The 21,189-nt window shown below is 42.1% G+C and overlaps 1 protein-coding gene across 1 annotated transcript in view; it reads right to left on the bottom strand.

The window, feature by feature from the left end:
* ddx3xa (DEAD-box helicase 3 X-linked a) overlaps window positions 1-21,189 on the bottom strand; it is a 42,235-nt gene that overhangs the window by 3,239 nt on the left and 17,807 nt on the right. Inside the window, exons 9-14 of the mRNA XM_068040660.1 lie at window positions 5,796-5,940; window positions 3,596-3,740; window positions 2,691-2,872; window positions 2,326-2,443; window positions 2,020-2,173; window positions 379-488 (exon numbers count right to left, since the gene is read on the bottom strand). Of these exons, the coding sequence (XP_067896761.1) occupies window positions 379-488; window positions 2,020-2,173; window positions 2,326-2,443; window positions 2,691-2,872; window positions 3,596-3,740; window positions 5,796-5,940 (854 nt within the window). The remainder of the gene's footprint in view (window positions 1-378; window positions 489-2,019; window positions 2,174-2,325; window positions 2,444-2,690; window positions 2,873-3,595; window positions 3,741-5,795; window positions 5,941-21,189) is intronic.

The raw sequence follows: 21,189 nt of genomic DNA, 5'->3' as shown, positions 1-21,189 counted from the left end.
TTGGCAGCTGGAATTTCAGTTTGCCATACTCCAAGATAAATTGCAATGAAGAAATTAAACCCCCTGCAGACAGCGCCAATCTAAGGCAGCACTCAATTGCGTACCAAAAGTAATCAAGTTTCTATTGCACAATTGATGCGTTTAATTCGATCGCATTAACACATGTTAAGGAGTTAACTATTAGTATAAGGAACCAGCAATCCCTCAAACCAATCTTGAGCATACAAAAGCTTCCCCCCAACACAACTACGACAAAAGCAGCTTTGCTGGCGACTTGGGAAGCAGGTGGCAACAGTATTTCAACTTAATTGCACTTTAAAATTTGTTCCAGGAAAATCTCAAGTACTAGGCATAGCAAGATAATTTCTTCATATTCACCTCCTCCATATCCTCTGGGTCCGCTGTGGCCAGTGTTGCGGTTTCCACGGGCATTGAAGCTGCTGTTGGTCTGTCTGTAATCCCTGGCACCAAATCCGGCTGCAAACCGACTGAAATGCAAAATTTAAAATGCTTTTCTGAGAAGTTATGAATATTGCTTCACTCAGCTCTATTATCCTAGCTCCAATACCCTCAACTTCATTTCTAAATAGTTTGTACATGCAAGTTCAAACAAGTTAGTAGCCAAAGATAAAATGAGGCTGCAAAGTGAAAAGGTTAACAAATAATGCACCGAAACCAGCCTGGGTTTGGGCAAGGGAGAAGGAAGACAAGCAGCAACTGCTTCAGGTCTGCAGCTAATTCCAGTTTAAATCCATCTCAAACTCCATGCAGAACTAGGCCTACCACTTCATTTATAGTAAAGGGTATCAAGGCTGAGAAGTGGTTCAAACATAAACTGAACATTCAATTATGGAATCTAAATTTTTGCTCTTTGCAGTGTATGGAGAACATTTTGGGGTGCGACTAGTTAAGACTTGTGTGTTTACCACAAAGATAATTACAAGCATCACAGGACAGACCAAAACACACAATTCTGTCTTTGAATGTACAGGCAGACAAATTGATTTCACGTAACATTGTTTACCTTATTGAAACTAGAAAATGAACATGAAATGTTCATAGAAATTGCAGTATACAAAGTTCCTGCATCACAAATGATTAACAAAGGTGGAAATCTACTAATATCCAATTCAGGAACAGTATAAGTGCAATTATAATAGTTTCAAGATTAAAGGAATTAGAGCCTATTTAAAGTGCTCAATTTTGAATAAAACCTGCTGCTGAACTTAACTCAAAATGCTGAACATGTTCTGGCTAAGTGGTAGGCATGTTGCAAATTTGAGATGCCTTACCCAAGAGCAGTGGAGCTTGCTGAGCCTAGCTGTGCCACAAATTGCCTCGAAGAGGTTAACCGTTTTAAACAATTTTAGAACACTGAACAGACAAATATCGCAATCCAGGTTGAGGAGTGCAACGATTAAAAAAAGGGACCCTGTCTTGCATGAACCTTGTTACAATTATGTAGCAATTTAGAAAGCACAGATGCACCCAAGATCTACAGGTAAGACTGCCCTAACCTGCTTGCTGGAAAAGTTAATGCCAAGAAGCCTGCATGGGTAGAACAGAATACGAGTTACAAAATTTTTACAGCGCACAGGCCATTCAGCTCAACTGGTCGATGCCAGTGTTTATGCTCTACATGAGCCTCCTCCTACTCTACTTTACAAAACTCCAACCTATCATATTCCTTTCTCCCTCATGATTATCTAGCTTCCCATTAAAAATAGACCTAGTCACCTCAACTATTAGTAGCAAGTTCCACCTGAATTCTTTACTGGATTTATTAGTTACTAACCTTATATTTATGGATCCCTAGTTTTGATCTCTTGACAAGCAGAATCTTTTTTTGTACATCTACCCCATCAAATCCTTCATTTTTAAATATCTATTAGGTCACCCCTCAACCTCTTCTCTACAAGAACTAGCCTTTTCCTGATTGACATAACCTCAGTTGATTTCCTTGCATAAAAGGAAAGATGCAGAAAGCATATTCAGGAATTATTTTGCCTGCAGGTTCACCTCTTAGATCGTCCACGGCCAGTGCTCCTATGCTGCTGCTCATACGCCAGGTTTTCCAGCCAGGATGGTACTTCTTGTTTAGCCTCCACAAGTAGATCCAGAAGATCTTTAGTAATATTACTGTTCTTCTCATTAAAGAATGAGGTGGCAAGACCTAAACGAAAGCAACCAAAACTTAGATGCACCTGAAATTACTGCAGGATCAGTGGCACATTTAATACTATTTCTAACAAGAACACTAAGACAGCATTTAAGTACATTGTTTTGATACTAAAATTAATTTGGTGATTCGTTCAATTAACATACCAAGGTTGCCAACACGACCAGTACGCCCAATGCGATGCACATACTCCTCAATGTCACTAGGTAGGTCAAAATTGATGACATGTTTGACATTAGAAATGTCAAGTCCACGGGCTGCGACCTATGAATTAGAGAAGTTACATTTTATCCAAAAATCAATACAAATTACATCACTTGCAATTCAGTTTCAATTCAGCCCAATATCTGACTGGCACTCAAATTACACTGAGCCCACCTTTAAGTAGCTTGGCATTAAACTGAAAAAGTATGAACTCCACTAGAATGCGTGGAATGTAAAAGTCTAAACAAGCATAACTGCATGCTGTTAACACTTAATACTGTTCAACCCAATTTAAAAATGGACATACCGCTGTGGCAACCAGAATGGGGCATCTTCCAGAGCGGAACTGATGCAGAGCCTCCTCTCGATCTCTCTGAGAACGGTCACCGTGGATGCTGGTACAAGCATAACCCTCACGGTAAAGGAAATCTTCCAACGAATCGGCACCCTTCTTAGTCTCCACAAAGACCAGTGTTAGAGAGTCTTTTCCTACAGCAGGAAAAAGAAAACTAATTGGTTGGACATCAGTGAAGGCAAGCATCCTAGTTTGAAGGCATTCTATAACCATACAAACCCAATAGTTGGGGGAAAAAGCTCTCAAATCGAAATACAGTGCGTGGTGGTTGTGGAGGGAGAAGGGAGGGGGAGAAAAGCAAAAGAGGAAAAATATTGACATTAAAACATGGAATGACTAGTTTCTCAATCTTCTATCCATGGAATGGAACAAAATTAGTTTGCAAACTAGGTGATATTTAGAGCACAAATAAAATGCCCATTATGGCTGTTTTTTATTTGTGACAGAGAAAATCCTTGCAACAGCAATAAATCGCGAAGAAAATGCAGCCCAAACTGCTAATGTTGAAGGCAACTGCTGCAATTGAAGTCATTCCACAATCTGAAAAGGTGGGAAAGTCCATTTACAGCTCTTTAAAAGAGCAACTAGCCTTGAAGAACAATTCCAAAGTACTGAAAGCACAGGCACCAACTGACCCAGACTTCCATTCTTTAGCAATGGCCAAGAGGAATTGCCTTTTAATTAGTTCCATACTGCAAAGATGACCACATGTGGGACAGAAATACAGAAGGCTCTACATAATCCTCAACAGGTCAAGTCCTATTTTATTAGCAATGGTAATGAATTAGCTCAGTGGAAGATTCAGGTTTAAATTTGGAACTGACCTGGACCAGCATTTTCAAAAAAGTTATATTTACCTGTGGCATTCAAGAGGTCCAGCAGGAATGAGCGCTTGTCTTGTTCTTCCACCCACACCACCTTCTGAGTTATGTTTTCAGAGGTGGAACCCACACGACCAACTGCCAAGAATATGTATTCATCGAGAAAGTCACGAGCAAGTATCTAAGGGTGGATTTGCAGGAGAAATATCAAACACTGGACCATTATTTTAAAAAAGGTATAAAATTACTAAAGTTTTAACAGCTCCCCACACCCAACATTTCTTCAAAATAAATCAAGTCCAAAAGCCTACCCAAATAGGAATAATTCACTATTAATTGCCATTTTACTTAGTACACTAATGCAAGCACTAGCTTAAAAGTATTAACTGAATTACTGTATGTTACTTCATAATACATTGTACCCACAATTAACAACTATGCTGCAGCTTCAAAGTCTTGCCCAATGCAATTACCCAAGTCTGACCATCTCCACAGAATTCCGAAGTGTAGGCAGCCTGTCTGTACAGTAGGAGAGAAGAATTAGAACATGGAAAAAGCCACCTGAAGCTGCATTGTGAAATCATGTGATCTTCCACAGGTTTCATGTTCTGGACACCTTCAGTTTTGGCTAGGGACAGAATCACATCCAAGGACAGCAAGGTACAGAAACAGAAAGTCATAGCAGGCACAGGGCGTGGAAGGAAAAAAAAGCATGCAATTCATTTGGGCATTCCTCGGCAAGGTCTAATTTATGATCAAATAACTTGATTTTCAAAGAGCAGCATAACCAAGAGTGCAAAGACTGGGGGTGCATCTGGGATGCAGCCTATTTTGAGAACTGGGTCACCAAAATATTTGAGTCATCAAAAGTAAATGTTTCTTTATCCTACCTTTCAAGTAGGACTGCTACTCCTAGTTAACCCTGGCCACAAATAAGGCTACAACATCCCAGAACTAATAAGATGCAACACCGACATAACTTCATGGGTTTAATTAAGATCTTGTTCGGTTACCTAAAGAGCCATTTTGACCGTTACACATTATTTGCTTTCAAGAGATTCATTGCCCAATACAAGTAAAACTCAAGGATGAAAGCTTACAACAGCCAAATCATTATGCCAAGGAATGTGATCTGATATGTAAAGATTAAGCAACAGATCTTTAAAAATTCATTTGAAATTTAGAAACTACAAATGACAACGTTGCATTTTCTAAACATCTTTTGAAAGCTAGAGTGGCCCCATTGTTATGGAGTCGGCAGTGCGGGACCAGTGGAGAAGCATGTGCAGATTTATCAGAACAGATGACTTGTTGTATTGTTAGGTACAAAGACTGGTTTCAAAGCTTTCTGTTGAGACAGACCCTGACTTGAAAATGAAAGGTTGTAGAGAAAGAACTGGCTGGAACCAGATAAAACAGTCATTTAACCAGAGGAACACAACTAGAGCTATTCAAGCTCAGATTCCAGAGCTGAAGCAGGCCATTTTGAAGCCAGGCTGCTGAAACTGGAGCCTGATTCTGGGAGCTGGCCATTGGTAAATATGAATGACAGCAGCTGCTTTTGGTGACTTAAGAGTTACTGGTGGAACCATGCCATCAAGACCACTGTACGCATGACTGAGGACGTTGAGGCAACAAGACTGAAATGTTGAAGGGAAGACTGCAATGCTCGCTATTGACGAGTAGATATTACATCTGTATCTTGGGAGAACAGGAGTTGGAAATCTACCTGAAGTTTATAGTTGAGAACTTTGTGACTGGTCAGTGCCATCTTTGAGGGACTGTCCAGTAAATGAGTGTTCTTTGTTACATCTGATAATTGTGAAATCTATAAACTATATATTGACCATAATTTCTGTTGTGTTTAATTTATGTTCATTGAGTTGACTGTTGGAGCAGTTATAAAAGTGAAATCTTGTCCATTTGGTTTATTGGGCCATTCAGTAAACTCGTTTGTTGATCACCATGGGGATCATAATCCCATTATCTCAACAGTAAACAAATAATTTAAGTGGCAACATATGGAGGTGGAAACAATACACAGAAGTTCCCACAAGGGCTTCAGCTACAGAATGATAGAAGCCACCTGTTCTCCAGGTAAAACAGACATCACAGTTTAAGGCAGGGCAAGGTCATAACAGCTGATTCCTTTGCTACCTGGAAAATACTTGCACAACTAATATTCTCATTCCAAAGAGATCAGTGTTTAAGTGGAGTCTCAGCAATAGTCACAAACCTGTATCTCTTTTGGAAATGTTGCACTGAACATTAGAGTCTGCCGCACATCCTTCGGTGGCATTGCATCCTGCTCAACAATGCGGCGAATCTGTGGTTCAAATCCCATGTCAAGCATCCTATCAGCCTCATCGAGCACCAAATACCTAAAAAGAGAAAGATATTCAACTCTAGAAAATAACAAAGAGGTTTCAAACTACAAAGCTCTACAACATTCCTCCCCACCAACCCCCCCCCCACCCACCCAAAACCACCTTTGATGCACACCAAACACTTTCAGTAAGTGGTCTAAGTGCAAAAGACGAAAGACTCAGTGAGCAAAACAAATTGGATACTGAAATATACAAATACATCTCCAGCAAGCATCTCAATAGCATTCAGAAACTAATGGCCAATTAGCATTGCTGATTTTCATCTTGCTAACCAAGTCCATTAGCAGCATGAGCTAACTATGCATAGACCAATTTAAGGAAGCCTGGAGGGGTCTTCCTTGACTATGACTCAGCTACTCAGGGCAGAGTTACTAAACTGGGTCAACTGGCTTTATTCTGGCACCAGGGAGATTTAGAAATAGCATCTATTGCACTATTTATACAGATTAGACTAACTGAGAAAAGCAACATAGGTGGCCATTTAGATTGAGTTGTCAAGCCAGGGCCCAAAGGATTAGGGCAAAAATATGCACTGCGAACTTAAATCCATTGAATGCAATGCAAATTTGCACAAGAAAACCACTGCACATCCCAGTTACCATGAAACTGTTATATTGAGCAAAAATTAACACTACAGATGCTGCCAGACCACAATATTTCCAGCATTATATTTTGGAAAGAGTTCATTGTGTAAGATCTGAATGACAGCAGCACAGGATAGAGAAAAAGATGGGCTACTGTTTCCCTTGCTGCCTACCAGAGCTATAATTATAAACATTAGGCAAGGATGACTGCCAACACTATAGAATCAGAAACCAACATAGGTGGCCATTTGGACCATTGAGCCTGCGCTGGTGCTTCAAAAAAAAAAACAGTCCTGCTGAATCTCATTTTAATCTGCAAGTTCATGTAACCCTGTTAAGTTCAAGTACTACCTATCCAACTCCTTTTTAAAAAAAAAAATGAACTGCTTTACCACTTTCAGGTAGCACATTCTAGAGCCTGACAATTGAGTGGAAGAATTTCTCATCTCCCCTCTAGATCTTTTAAAAATGATTTTGAATTGATGACTTATTGACCCACTGAGGGTTGCTTCCTCCTCCTCCTCTCCCCCCCCCCCCCCCAATTAGAACAGCAACATCTTGAAAACCTCCAAGGTCATCTGAAGGAATGGGAGTTGAGTACAATATAAAGTACCATTGCAGAGACCAACTCCAACAGGTAGAAATTGAAAATGACATCATAAACCAGTGTAGAGAAAGTAGCAGCCAAATTCAAGGGAACAGAGATCAGTATCGACTAAGTTTTGAGCTGCGGATCCAAGAACTAGAATTAAACTGGGTTTAAAAAAGGGGGAGGTTGCAAGTTTAAAATCTCACATGTTAAGTTTACATACAATAATAAAGCAGCATGGTCACAGTTAATGCACATCCTGTGTTACAGAACTCCAGGACTGTGTCCTGGACAACCACAAGTGGAGAAACTCAGTAGCAGCTGGCATCACTGCAGTACATTGGCAACAAAATTTTCATGGATAGCACATTTCAGGTGGTGGTCACCCCATAGTTTAGAGTGGAAGCAGAAAGTGAATGGGCTACTGCCAGAGACAAGGACAACCCAGCGGGTAGTGCAGGAGTCCAGAGTGCATCTTGTTCTCTAACCATTATTCAGTTCTGAACACTGACAAGGGCAATGGTTCCTCTGGAGAGTACAGCCAGAGCCAAGTCCATGGCACCATGGGTGGGGATGAGGAGGGGGCACAGAAAAACCAATAGAAACAGATACAGAAAATTGGAGCAGTAGGCCATTCAGCCCTTCGAGCCTGCAACACCATTTAATACGATCATGGCTGATCGTCCAAACTCAGTACCCGGTTCCTGCTTTCTCCCCATATCCCTTGATTCCTTTAGCCCAAGAACTATATCCAACTCTTTCTTGATTATATTTAATGATTTGGCTTTAACTGCTTTCTGCGATAGGGAATTCCACAGGTTCACCACTCTCGGTGAAGAAATCCCTCCTCATCTCAGTCCGAAATGGCTTACCCCTTATCCTTAGATTGTGACCCCTGGTCCTAGACTCCCCCATCATCAGGAACATCCATCCAGCATCTAGTCTGTCCAGTCCTGTTAGAATTCTGTAGGTTTCTATGAGATCCCCTCATTCTTCTGAACTCTAGCAAATACAAGCCAAATCAACCGAATCTCTCTTCATACATCAGTCTTGCCATCCCAAGAATCAGTCTGGTGAACTGCACTCCCTCCATAACAAGAACATCCTTCCTCAGATAAGGAAACCAAAACGGCACACAATACTCCAGATGTGATCTCACCAAGGCCTTGTATAATTGCAGCAAGACATCCTTGCTCCTGTACTCAAATCCTCTTGCTTTGAAGGCCAACATACCATTTTGCCTTCCTACCTGCTTGCTGCACCTGCATGCATACTGTCAGCAACTGGTGCACAAAGACACCCAGGTCTCGCTGCACCTCCCCCTTTCCCAATCTAATCGGCCTTCAGATAATAATCTGCCTTTGTTTTTGCCAAAGTGGATAACCACACATTTATCCACATTACATGGCATCTGCACACTCACTCCTGTCCAAATCACACTGAGGCTTCTCTGCATCCTCCTCACAACTCACTCCCATCCAGCTTTGTCTCATCTGTAAACTTGGATATTACATTTAATTTGCTCATCTATATCTTTTATATTAATAGCTGGGGTCCTAGCACCGATCCTTGTGGTACTCCACTAGTCACTGCCTGCCACTCGGAAAAAGACCCGTTTATTCCTTCTCTTTCCCGTCTGCCAACCAGTTCTCTATCTGTATCAGTACCTTACCCCCAATCCCACTTGCTTTAATTTTGCACGCTAATCTCGTCTGATTTTATCGAAAGCCTTCCGAAAGTCCAAATACACCACATCCACTGGTTCTCCCTTATCCATTCTACTAGTTACATCCTCAAAAATTCCTGTAGATTTGTCAAGCATTATTTCTTTCGTAAATCCATGTTGGCTTTGTCTGATCAGGTCATTGCTTTCCAAGTGCTCTGCTATTACATCTTTTGTAACAGACTCTAGCATTTTCTCCACTATTGATGTCAGGCTAACTGGTCTATAATTCTCCTTTTTCTCTCTGCCTCCTTCATTCAATATTGGTGTTATATTAGCTACGCTCCAATCGATTGGAACATTGGAATAGAGATAGGAACAGGTGTATCTTCAGCCACGAACAACTCCATATGTTCCTCCCTGATCCCATGGTCAATGTCACTAAGTGGCTATAGAACATGGGCAGGGGGCAGCCAGAGATTGTTAGTCATATCAGTACCATGAAAAGTTGAAAAAAGGGGCATGGTCCTGCAGGCAAATTATAGGGCAGCTAGGAAATAAAGACTTCAAAAAAGGTAGCAATTTTCCAATTACTCCTGCTGCCATATGCCAGTGAGCACAAAAATAGGGCCGTGCAGATGAATAAGTGACTGGAAAGATGGTGCAGGAGGGAGGGCTTTAGGTTCCCAGGGAGGCAAGACCTGTACAAGCCAGAAAGGTTGCACCTTAACAGGGCTGGGATTAATACAAGTCACAGGAAGTTTGCTAGTGCTGTTGGAGAGGACTTCTAGCTTGGCAGGGGGATGGGAGCCTTGGTGTAGATTTAGAAGGGAGAGAAGTAAAGCTGGAAACAGAAGGCAGAAACTTAGGATGAGAGTTTGGAAGGCAGAGGACTCAGGCTAGACAACAGACAAAAGGAGTTAGAGATTTAAAACATTTATCCTTAAAGGGCAGGAGTGACAGCTCAACATTCCTGGTTACAGGGTGTTCAGAAGGGATTGAGTTATAGAAAAGGAAAGTTACTATATTGGCTGTGAGGAGGGATGATATGCTAGAAGGATCAAATGAGGCCTTATGGGTTGAATGGAGGAACAAAAAATAATCAGGGCAAAATCAAACTGACTAAACTGCTGGAGCTTGCAACACACCACCACCAGAGAGAGAGAAGGACATGACGTAGGCAAATTGCTGAGATAGCAAAAGCAACGGAGTAGTAGGGGACTTCAACTACCCCATTAACTGGGATTTTTTAAAAAGTGTCGAAGGTATAGGAGGGTGAATTCTTCAAAATGCATTCGGGAGAGCTTAAGCCAATGCATGGCAAGCCCATGGAAAGGGGTAGCTCTGGACTTCATTCTTTAAAACTAAGACAAGGTGGGAAGGAACAGTGAGCACATTTTAGTGGTAGTGATCATAATTCAGTTAGATTTATTGTAATTATGGAAAATGATAAAGACAAGCCAAGTAAAAAAGTTTTCAATTCGGGAAAGGCCAATTTCACTAAATGAAAATGTGATGTCAAAAATTATCTGGAAACAGATACATTAAAGGTAAATCAGTCAGAGTACTGGGAGGCATTCAAGGAGGAGGGGGGTTCAGAACCAATATATTACCAGAAAGGAGAAATTAAAAAAAAAAAGATCCCCAAGTCTCAATCCCCTAGATATTAGAGTTTGGAAGACAGATGACAGTGGTATAGAGTCAGGAGGGAGTTGCCCTGGGAGTCCTCATCGTCGACTCCAGTCCCCATGAAGTCTCATGGCATCAAGCCATAGAGGGTAGGATAAGGCAAAAGGGGAAGCTTATGACAGAGCAAGCTCAATACTGCAGAAAGCCTACTGAGTACAGGAATTGCAGGGGTGAAATTAAAAGTTAAGTAGGAAAGCAAAGAGAGCATGAAAATACAAGTAAAAAAGATAAAGGAAAATCTAAAGATGTTTTATAAACAGCAAAATAGCTAAGGAAGGAGTAGGGCCTGTTAAAGACCAAAAGGTAACCTGCTTGTGGAGGGTAAAAGATCTGGACATGGTTCTTAACCAATATTTTGCATCTGTCAGAACTAGAATGTCTGCACTGTCAAGGAGGAGCACTTTGAAATATTGGATGGCATAAACAATGAAAGGAGGAGATATTAACAGGTTTAGCATCTGAAAGTAGATAAAATCACCAGGCCCCAGATAAAATATGGGGAGGTGGTGGTGTAATGGTATTGTCACTGGACTAGTAAACGAGACCCTGGGTACTGCTCTGGGCACATGGGTTTGAATCCCACCACAGTAGAAGGTGGAATTTGATTTCAATAAATAAAATCTGGAATCTTAAAAGCTAGTCTAATGATGGCCATGAAACCATTGTCGATTGTTCTAAAAAACCCATCTGTGCTCACTAATGTCCTTTAGAGAAGGAAATCTGTTGTCCTTACCCGATCAAGCCTACATGCGACTCCAGACCCACAATCACATGGTTGTAATGGCCCAGCAAGCCAGAGTTGTATCTAACCACTACGAAGTCAAGAAAAAATAGTGAAACCGGACGCACCACCCGGCATCGACCTGGGCACCGGAAGCGACAACAGCAAACCCAGCCCTGTTGAGCCTGCAAAGTCCTCGTTACCAACATCTGGGGGCTTATGCCAAAGTTGGGAACACTGTCCCACCAGCAGGACAGACACAGCAGAGGTGGCAGCACAGTGGTATACAGTCTGGAGGGAGTTGCCCTAGGAGTCCTCAATATTGACTCCAGACCCCATGAAGTCTCATAGCATCAGGTCAAACATGAGCAAGGAAACCTCCTGATTACCATCTACCACCCTCAGCAGATGAATCAGTACTCCATGTTGACCACTTGGAGGAAGCACTGAGGGTGGCAAGGGCACAGAATGTACTCCGGGTGGGGGACTTCAATGTCCATCACCAAGAGCGGCTTGGTAGCACCACTACTGAACAAGCTGGCCAAGTCCTAAAGGACATAGTTGCTAGACTAGGTCTGTGGCAAGTGGTGAGGGAACCAAGAGGGAAAAAGATAATTGACCAATCTGCCTGCCACAGATGCATCTGTCCATGACAGCACTGGCAAGAGTGACCACTGCACAATCCTTGGAGACCAAGTCCCACCTTCACATTGAGGATACCCTCCATTGTGTTTGTGGCACTACCACAGTGCTAAATGGGATAGATTTCAAACAGATCTAGCAATGCAAAACTGGGCATCCATGTGGTGCTGTGGGCAATCAGAAATGTACTCAACCACAATCTGTAACCTCATGACCTAGCATATCCCCCACTCTACCATTACCTTCAAGCCAGGAGACCAACCTTGGTTCAAAGGGAGGGCATGCCAGGAGCAGCACCAGGCATACCTCAAAAATGAGGAGTCAACCTGAAGATGCAACATAGGACTACTTGCATACTAAACAGCATAAGCAGCATGCGACACAGAGCTGGGCAATCCCATAACCAACAGATCAGATTTAAGCTCTGCAGTCCTGCCACATCCAGCTGTGAATGGTGGACATTTAAACGACTAACAGGAGGCAGCTCCACAAATATCCCCACCCTCAATGATGGGGGAGCCCAGCACATCAGTGCAAAAGGCTGAAGCATTTGCAACAATCTTCAGCCAGAAGTGCAGAGTTGATGATCCATCTCGGTCTCCTCCTGAAGTCTCCAGCACAGATGTCAGACTTCAGCCAATTCGATTCACTCAGAGATCAAGAAATGACTAAAGGCACTTGATACTGCGAAGGCTATGGGCCCTGACAATATTCTGGCAATAGTACTGAAGACCTGTACTCCATGACTTGCCACACCTTGTCCCAGTACAGCTACAACACTGGCATCTACCCTGCAATGTGGAAAATTGCCCAGATCTGTCCTGTACACAAAAAGCAGGACAAGTCCAACCCGGCCAATTACCACTCCAGTCTACTCTCAACCAGTAAAGTGATGGAAGGTGTCATCAACAGTGCTATCAAGCAGCACTTGCTTTGCAATAACCTGCTCAGTGATGCTCAGTTTGGGTTCTGCCAATGCCACTCAGCTCCTGACCTCATTACAGCCTTGGTTCAAATATGGACAAAAGACCTGGACTCGAGAGGGGAGGTGAGTGACTGCCCTCAACATCAAGGCAGCATTTGACAGAGTATGGCATCAAGGAACCCTAGCAAAACTGAAGTCAATGGGAATCAGAGGGAAAACTCTCCACTAGTTGGAGCCATACCTAGCGCAAAAGATCATTGTGGTTGTTGGAGGTCAATCATCTGAGCTCCAGGACATCACTGCAAGAGTTCTTCAGGGTAGTGTCCTAGGCCCAAACATCTTCAGATGCTTCAATGACCTTCCTTCAATCATAAGGTCAGGAGCAGGGATGTTTGCACAACGTTCAGCACCATTTGGGACTCCTCAGATACTGAAGCAGATAGTGTAGAATTACAGCAAGACCTGGACAATATCCAGGCTTCGGCTGATAAGTGGCATGTTACATTCGTGCCAAACAAGTGCTAGGCAATGACCATCTCCCCTCACATTCAATGGCATTACCATTGCTGAATCCCCCACTATCATCCTCAGCGCTACCACTGACCAGAAATTGAACTGGCATAGCCATATAAATACCATGGCTATAAGAGCAAGTCAGAGACTAGGAATCTTGCGAGTAACTCACCTGACTCCTCAAAGCCCACCCACCATCTACAGGGCACAAGTCAGGAGTGTGATGGAATACTCTCCAGTTGCCTGGATGGGTGCAGCTCCAACACTCAAGAAGATCAACATCCAGGACAAAGCAGCCCACTTAATTGGCACCCCATTCACAAACTTTCACTCCACCACTGACAGTGTCAACAGTGTGTACCATCTACAAGATGCACTGCAGCAACACACCAAGGCTCCTTAGACAGCATCTTCCAAACCTGCAACTTCTACCAACTCGAAGGACAAGGGCAGCAGATGCATGGGAACACCTGCAAGTTCCCCTCCAAGTCACACACCATTCTAACTTGGAACTATATCACCGTTCCTTCACTGTTGTCAAAATCCTGGAACTCCCCAATAGCACTGTGGGTGTACCTACCTCACATGGACTGCAGCAGTTCAAGAAGGCAGCTCACCACCACCTTCTCAAGGGCAATCAGGGGCGGGCAATTAATGCTGACCTAGCCACCGTTGCCCACATCCCAGGAATAAAAAGGTATTCCAGGGCGTAGGTGTGGTGCTGCAGGACTGATAACGATGTACCGTTTAAATAAAGGGATAGACAAAGTAATTACAGATCAGTTCAATCTCTGGTGGACAAATTATTGCAAAGAATTGACAGTATACATTAAAAAGGTACAGATTAAGGTCACAACATATATTTTAAATTTTCCCAGTCATAATTTTATTTTTCCCAGAACACTAAACAGGTTTCTTTAGTGAACAAAATTCAGATTATAGACCAGGTCTCAACTAGTAATGAAGTAAAGCATAAACATTTTAAATTTTGAGGTCCCCTTTTCATCTTAGCCCCTCTCATACATACACTGGTTAACCAGAAAAAAGGGCTTTAACATTCAGAGCTCTTAGACCAAAAAACACTTGGGCTGATTACTTGCTCATTTTTTGAATTAAACAGATGAGTTATGTTGTTCAAAAACTGGTAGAGTCTAGACTCCAAATACATGTAGACAGGTCACTGGGAAGTTTTAGAACAGTTTTCAGTGGTGTTGAGAACCATTTTAGCAGGCTTTCTTCAAAGAAAGGAGACATGAATTGACAGTGGACTTCAGGGTCTTTGAGATACTGGAAAGCAAGCTGGGTTGTGGTCTTCTCTCCTTGACTTCAGCAGCACGCTAACTTTATTAGCCTGCTCATTCCAGAAGGTAAAACACACCGACCCTATGAACAAAAGTTTGAGAGTTTTCTGCCCTCACATGCACGTTGCTGCTGCCAGGCTTGTCCAATCAAGGGGTGCGCGACTGACTTCTTGGCCCACATCTCTATTATGAGGGTTTCTGTTCGATTAAACTTGAGTCATGTGACAACCAGTATGTTGTTGCCAAACTAGTGCCCTCTTGAAAAAAAGTCAAACTGAAAAAATGTTGCACCATGAATTCCTCAAAAAAAAATTTGACAAACCCAAATCACTTCTATAAATATATTTCAATGATTTTGACTTAAATGTAAGGGGTACAATTGAGAAGTTTGCAGGTGATACAAAAATCAGCTTTGTGGTTGATAGTGAGGAAGCTGTAGAGTGCAGTAAGGGGCAAATGGAATTCAATCTGGAGAAGCCCTCAGGGCAGGTTGCTAGTGCTGTTGGAGGGAGTTTAAACTAATTTGACATGGGGATGGGCATGATATAGCATTAGAAAGAACAAGGTGCACAAAAAGGGATTGGAGAAACATAGCACTAGAGTAAGTATTAGTTGGGACCAGACTAAGTGCAAGGTGGTCTAAATTTGTTCTACAATGCATATAACATCCATTAGTAAAGGTTGGTGAGCTGCAGGTACAAATAGCCACATAGGAATGAGATGTGGCAATAATGGAGACCTAGCTCAAACAGGACTAGGTACTAAACTTTTAGATACAAGGTGTTCAGGAGAGATGTGAGAAGGATTGGCAGTGTTAAGTAAGAGCATGAGCAGAGTCTATTTGGTTAGAGCTAAGAAACAACAGAAGTACAATTACACTACTTGGTGTATTCCACAGGCCAATGAGTGGGAAAGATAGAAGATAGATGCAGGGAAATGAGAGGTGCCAGAACTATATAGTACTGACGACAGACTTTAACTGGATATAAACTGGGATAGCATTAGTGTAAGGGTAGAGACGGACAAGAGGTTCTGTAGTTGTTTAAGATACGTTTTTTAAAAAAAATCAGCATCTTTCTGATCCAAAGGAGGAGGAAGAATTGCTGGATCTGGGAAATGAGATGGGTCAAGTGGATCAAGTGTCAGTAGGGAACAGAGATGACCGTATAAGGTTTAGATTAGCTCTTTAAAAAGACAAGGAGCAATCCAGAGTAAAAAATACTTAATTGGAGGGCCAATTCTAATGGGTTGCGGACACATCTGTCCCAGGTATATTGAATCAAAAGATTGCAGGCAAAACAATTGGAACAATGGGCTGCCTCAAAGAATTGTTTCAGATATAGTCAAGGTACATTCCCATGAGGGGGGATGGTAGGGCAACCAAAGCCAGAGCTTCCTGGGTGACAAAAAAAAGGGAGTAGATGATTGATGGTCAGGTTGACAATACAAATATGAACCAGGCTGAACAGGAGGGAAACTGAAAAATGGAAATTAAAAAAAAAAGTGTATAAGAGATTGGCAACTAACAAAAAAGGGAATCCAAAAGTTTTCCACAAAGTGGAGATTAGAAAACCTGGCTGCACTTAAAGTTGATAAGTCACCAAATCCTGTTCAGATGCAGAGGATGAAGACAGTACTGGCTGTAATCTTCCAACCCTCCTTATAAACACAGTGATGCCATAGGGCTGGAGAATTGCAAATATTTGTTGAAAGGTCACTGACCTGAAACCTTAACTTTGCTCCTTTCTCCACAGATGCTGCTAGATCTGCTGAGTGTTTTCCAGCACTTCGTTTTTATTGTAAATGTTATATACTTGCTCAAAAACGGTGCAAGGATGAACCCAGCAACTACAAGCCAGTTTAACAATGGTGGTGGGAAAGCTTTTAGAAATAATCCAGAACAAAACTGCCACTGACAAATATGGATTTAGGCCAGCAGAGATTTGTTAAAGGCAAATCATGCTCAACTACTTTATACAGTGGGGTGCCCCAGCAGGCCACACTAGGACCACTGCTTTTCCTGATATCAATGACTGGGTGTACTAGACAATTTCAAAATTTGCAGTTGACAAAAACTGGAAGTATTGTGAATTGTATGGAGGATACAGAGACTTCGAGAGGACATAGACAAGCTGGTAGAATGGGTGGACAAGTGGCAGATGAAATTTAATGCAAGTGAAGTGATTCATATGGTCAGAATGAAGGGCAAAATAAATGATACATTTCTGAAGGGGTGCAGGAACAGAGACCTGTGTTACAGACCAGACCCACAACAATGTGGTTGACTCTTATCTGCTCTGAAATGGCCTGGTAAGCCAGTTGTCAAGGGCAATTAGGGATGGCCAACGAATACTGGCCTGCCAGTGATGTCCACACGAAAGTATAAAAAAAATTGCACAAATTATTGAAGTGACATAGCAGGTTGAGAAAACAGTTAAAAAAGGCTAAGGAATCTTGGGCTTTATAGAGACAGTACAAAAGCAAAGTCGTTATGATGAACTTCGATAAACATGGGTCTGTCCTCAACTGGAGAATGGTGTCCAATTCTGGGCACTGCACATTAAAGGGTGTGCAGGCATTAGAGTGGGTGCAGAAAAGATGAGAGAATGGTTCCAGGGATGAAGGACTTCAGTTATTTGAATAGATTGGAGAAGCTGGGGCTGTTCCCTCAGAAGAGAAGGTTGAGAGATTTGATAGGAGGTTCAAAAGCACAAGCAGCCTAGACAGTAGAGAAACTGTTCCCATTGGCAGATGGGTCAAGAACTGGAAATCGAATTAAAGTGATTGGCAAAGGAGCTAAATAAAGGCAACATGAGGAAAAGCATTTTTATGCAGCAAGTAGTTACCACCAGGGATGCACTGCCTGTAAAGGGTGGAGGCAGATGCAATCTCAGCTTTCAAATGGGACCTGAAGGGGAAAAGAAATTGATGTGACAGGGCAAGAATTTCCCACATATATACACACCACAAAACTCCAAGACCCAACTGGTGATTTATAAAGTGGTTCGCATGACCTCTTTGGGTTTATAACAAGATATAGAATACAAAAACAAAACCCATATGCTTTTTACATCACTTATCAATATGCCCTCACACCTATGTCCATGTGGACACAAGGTCTCTATTCATTTAGACTTCAAAATTCCCAAAGGGAATCACTTCACACCTGAACTTAATGTGCCATGCTTCTGTTTATTCCACCATACTGAAGCCTGCAACTATCCTCATGATCTACTTTTCAAGATTTAGTATGCTGCTCCCTACACCCAAGGTTTATAACATTTAACTAGCTCTTGGAAACACTACTGCAAATCATGTCCGTCTGGAAAAACAGCCATCCAGCACCCTCTTGCTTCCAGCAACCAATTTTGTATCCAATATAGTCTTCCCCTCAATTCCAGGGGCTTCCATCTTAAACACCTTCCAAAAATCCATGAACATTTACTGTAATACCTTAGATCACCCTTTTTATCCCAAGAGAATTCAAGTCAGACAGGATTTGCCTTCAATCAATACTGGTGCTCCTTGATTAACCCATACCATCCAAAATTAAAACTGTTGTTCCTGACAATGGTTTCCAGCAACTACTACACCACATTAGGCCGACTGGCCTGTAATTTTAGTTTACCCCTCTCCCCTTTTTAAGTAGTGGTGCATGAGCTACCCTCTAGCACTAGTTCCATACCCAATGAGGATTTAAAGATTGTGACCAATGCCTCTTTCAGCAATCTAGGACACATTCCAACTAGTGACTTACTAGATTTCAATAACGCTAATAGTGTCTCAGGCCATCTGCTGATATCCAAAAGATACCAGAAGATACCAACATGCCCATGAAATTATACCATTAGAATTTGAGGAAAAAGGGTTTATGTTTTGGCTAATGAACTGAATTTTGTAGTGTCAGCCATGGCTCAGTTGGTAACACTCGCATCCAAGTCAGACAGTTGTGAGTTCAAGTCCTGTCCCACTCCAGGACTTGAGCTCAAAACCTGGCTTGACATTCTAGTGCAGTGCTGCATTGTTGGAGGTGCCATCTTTTGAATGAGATGTTAAACTGATGAGGTCTGCTCTCAGGTCAACACAAGGCACTATTAAGAGCAGGGGAGTTATAAAATGATTAGCACAGGAAGCCATTCAGCTAGTCATGTCTATGCCAGCTCTCTGCAAGAGCAACTCTGCTAGTCCCACTCCTCCACCCTGCAAATTCTCTTCAGGTGGTTATCCAATTCCTTTTTGAAAGCCCTGACAATCTGCCTCCAGCACTTGGACAGTGCATTCCAGATTTTTATTTTTTCATGGAGTGTCACTGGCAAGACCAGCATTTGTTGCCCACCCCTAACTGCCCTCAACAACTGAGTGGCTTGCTAGTCCATTTAAGAGTGAGTTAAGGGCAGTAAGAGTCTACCCCATTGCTGTAGGTCTGGAGTCACATGTATGACAGATCAGGTAAAGACAGCAGATTTCATTCCCTAAAGGGAATTAGTGTACCAGGTGAGTTTTCACATCTATGGTAGTTTCACAGCACCATTACTGAGACTAGCTTTCAATTCCAGATTCTTTAATTCAATTAAAATTGCACCAGCTGCTGAGGTGGGATTTGAACCAGTGCCCTGAATTAGCTTGGGCTTCTAGATTACTAGTTCAGTGACATTACTGTGCCATCTCCCACTGCCTGCATTTAAAAACAAAAATGGTGTCACCATTGCTTTTTTTGCCCACCACCTTAAGTCAGCATCCTTTGGTACTCAACCCTTTTGCCAATAGGAACAGTTTCTCCCCATCTACTCTATAGAGATCCCTCGTGAATTTGAATAACTCCATCAAATCTCCTCTCTACCTTCTCTTGCAGAACAACCACCCCAACTTCACCAATCTATCCAAGTAACTGAACTCAGTCACAACTGGAACCATGTGTGTAAATCTTTTCTGCACCCTCTCCAATGCCTTCACAGCCTTCCTAAAATGGTGTCCAAAATGGACACAGTACACCAGCTGGAGGCCAAACCAGTGTTTTATAAAAGGTCAAGGTCAATTAGGGGTGGGCAATAAATGCTGGCCTCGCCAGCGATGCCCATGAAAGCACTTTCTCAAACTCTCAAATGTTCAACAATGTGTACATATATATCCCCAGGTCTCTGTTCCTGCACCCCCTTTATAATTGCATCCTTTAGATTGTCCCTCTGTGCTGCTCTTTCCAAAATGCATCACTTCACACTTCTCTACATTAAATTTCATCTGCCATGTGTCTGCCCATTCCACCAGCTCATGTCCTCTTGAAGATCACTATCCTCAATTCATAACCCTGTGTCCCAACCAATATTTCTCCAACTGATGCCACAAACAGATTTGGTAATTACGTTGCCGTTTGTGGGAGTTGTCATGTTTCCTCATTTCAGAATGAGTTCATAATCCCGAAGTGTTTTGGGACATCCGGTGGTGAAAACGTGAAAAGCAAATTCCTCCCTGCAACCCCCCAACCACCACCACGTGGTCAACATCCCAAAATTGAGCAATTCTTGTATACTTAACCAAGTAGGTTAAAATGTTACAGTTTAGTGTTTGGTCCCAACATTAATGGTATATATACACACTAGTGCACTGCTCAAACACATTCAAGGAGAAGTAGCATGTTTTAGTTTAGGCAGGCATCAAGATTGGCGCAGGCTTGGAGGGCCGAATGGCCTGTTCTTGTGCTGTACTGTTCTTTGTTCTTGTGATGTGAACATACTGGACTTCCCTCTAAGCTGTCCCAGGAACTACATAAGCAAATCAGGAATGCAACTTTACTTGAACAGGGCTGATCGAGATCTTTGCTATATTAATTTAACCTACCTCCTACTAAAAGTTAGGAGGTGCAGTAAGAGTAAGCGCATGTATAAAATCAAAGAGTACATGTAGATTGGGGGAGGGGAAGAAAAAAAAAGGACCAGTAAGACGACATTACAAGCCAAATTAGGAGATGCAATTTTAAGCATAATGACATTACTTCTATTATCCCAGCCTAAATGGCAAACAGTTTTCAGCAATATGCCCAGGACTATTTTCTAAATTAGTATTTTAAATTCAAGAGACCATGCTGAATCTAGTTTTAAGAAATGAAAATGGACTACATAAGGTAATGCAATGTCCACACAACAACCATAATGGAGGATAAAATGTAAGGTGTAAAACAGAAGCCTAGAGGTAAAGGCACATTTTAAAATGAGGTAAGATTTGATGCCAGATAAATCAAACCCAGTAATCAATGGGTGACCTTCAAATAGAAGAACAAACAATGGGCAGTGCAGCAAAACAGGATTAAATGAGACTTTAAAGGACATGCAACAAATATAGGGCAAATACAAAAAAGTAGCAAGACTAAGAAAAGCCTTTTTTGGAAAAATGAAAGATAAAAAGTAGAACCAATTAGAGTGGGGGAGCAGGGACATTAGAGGATTACAGAATGGTACACATTAAGTTGCCTCAGTTTTCAAAGTGAATAAAGGGTACAAGAAGTGAGACTATTAGATAAGGAAATCAAATTTAAAACACTTACTAAGCTCTGCTGGTGTGCATCCTAGAATGTAGGTAGTGAGGGAGGAAACAGAGGCTCTAACCAACCTTTCAAGCATCA

The sequence above is a fragment of the Heterodontus francisci genome, chromosome 10, assembly GCF_036365525.1.
Source record: "Heterodontus francisci isolate sHetFra1 chromosome 10, sHetFra1.hap1, whole genome shotgun sequence".
Classification (NCBI taxonomy): domain Eukaryota; kingdom Metazoa; phylum Chordata; class Chondrichthyes; order Heterodontiformes; family Heterodontidae; genus Heterodontus; species Heterodontus francisci.
The sequence above is the reverse complement of the archived record's forward strand: the minus strand, read 5'-3'. Positions and strand labels throughout refer to the sequence as shown.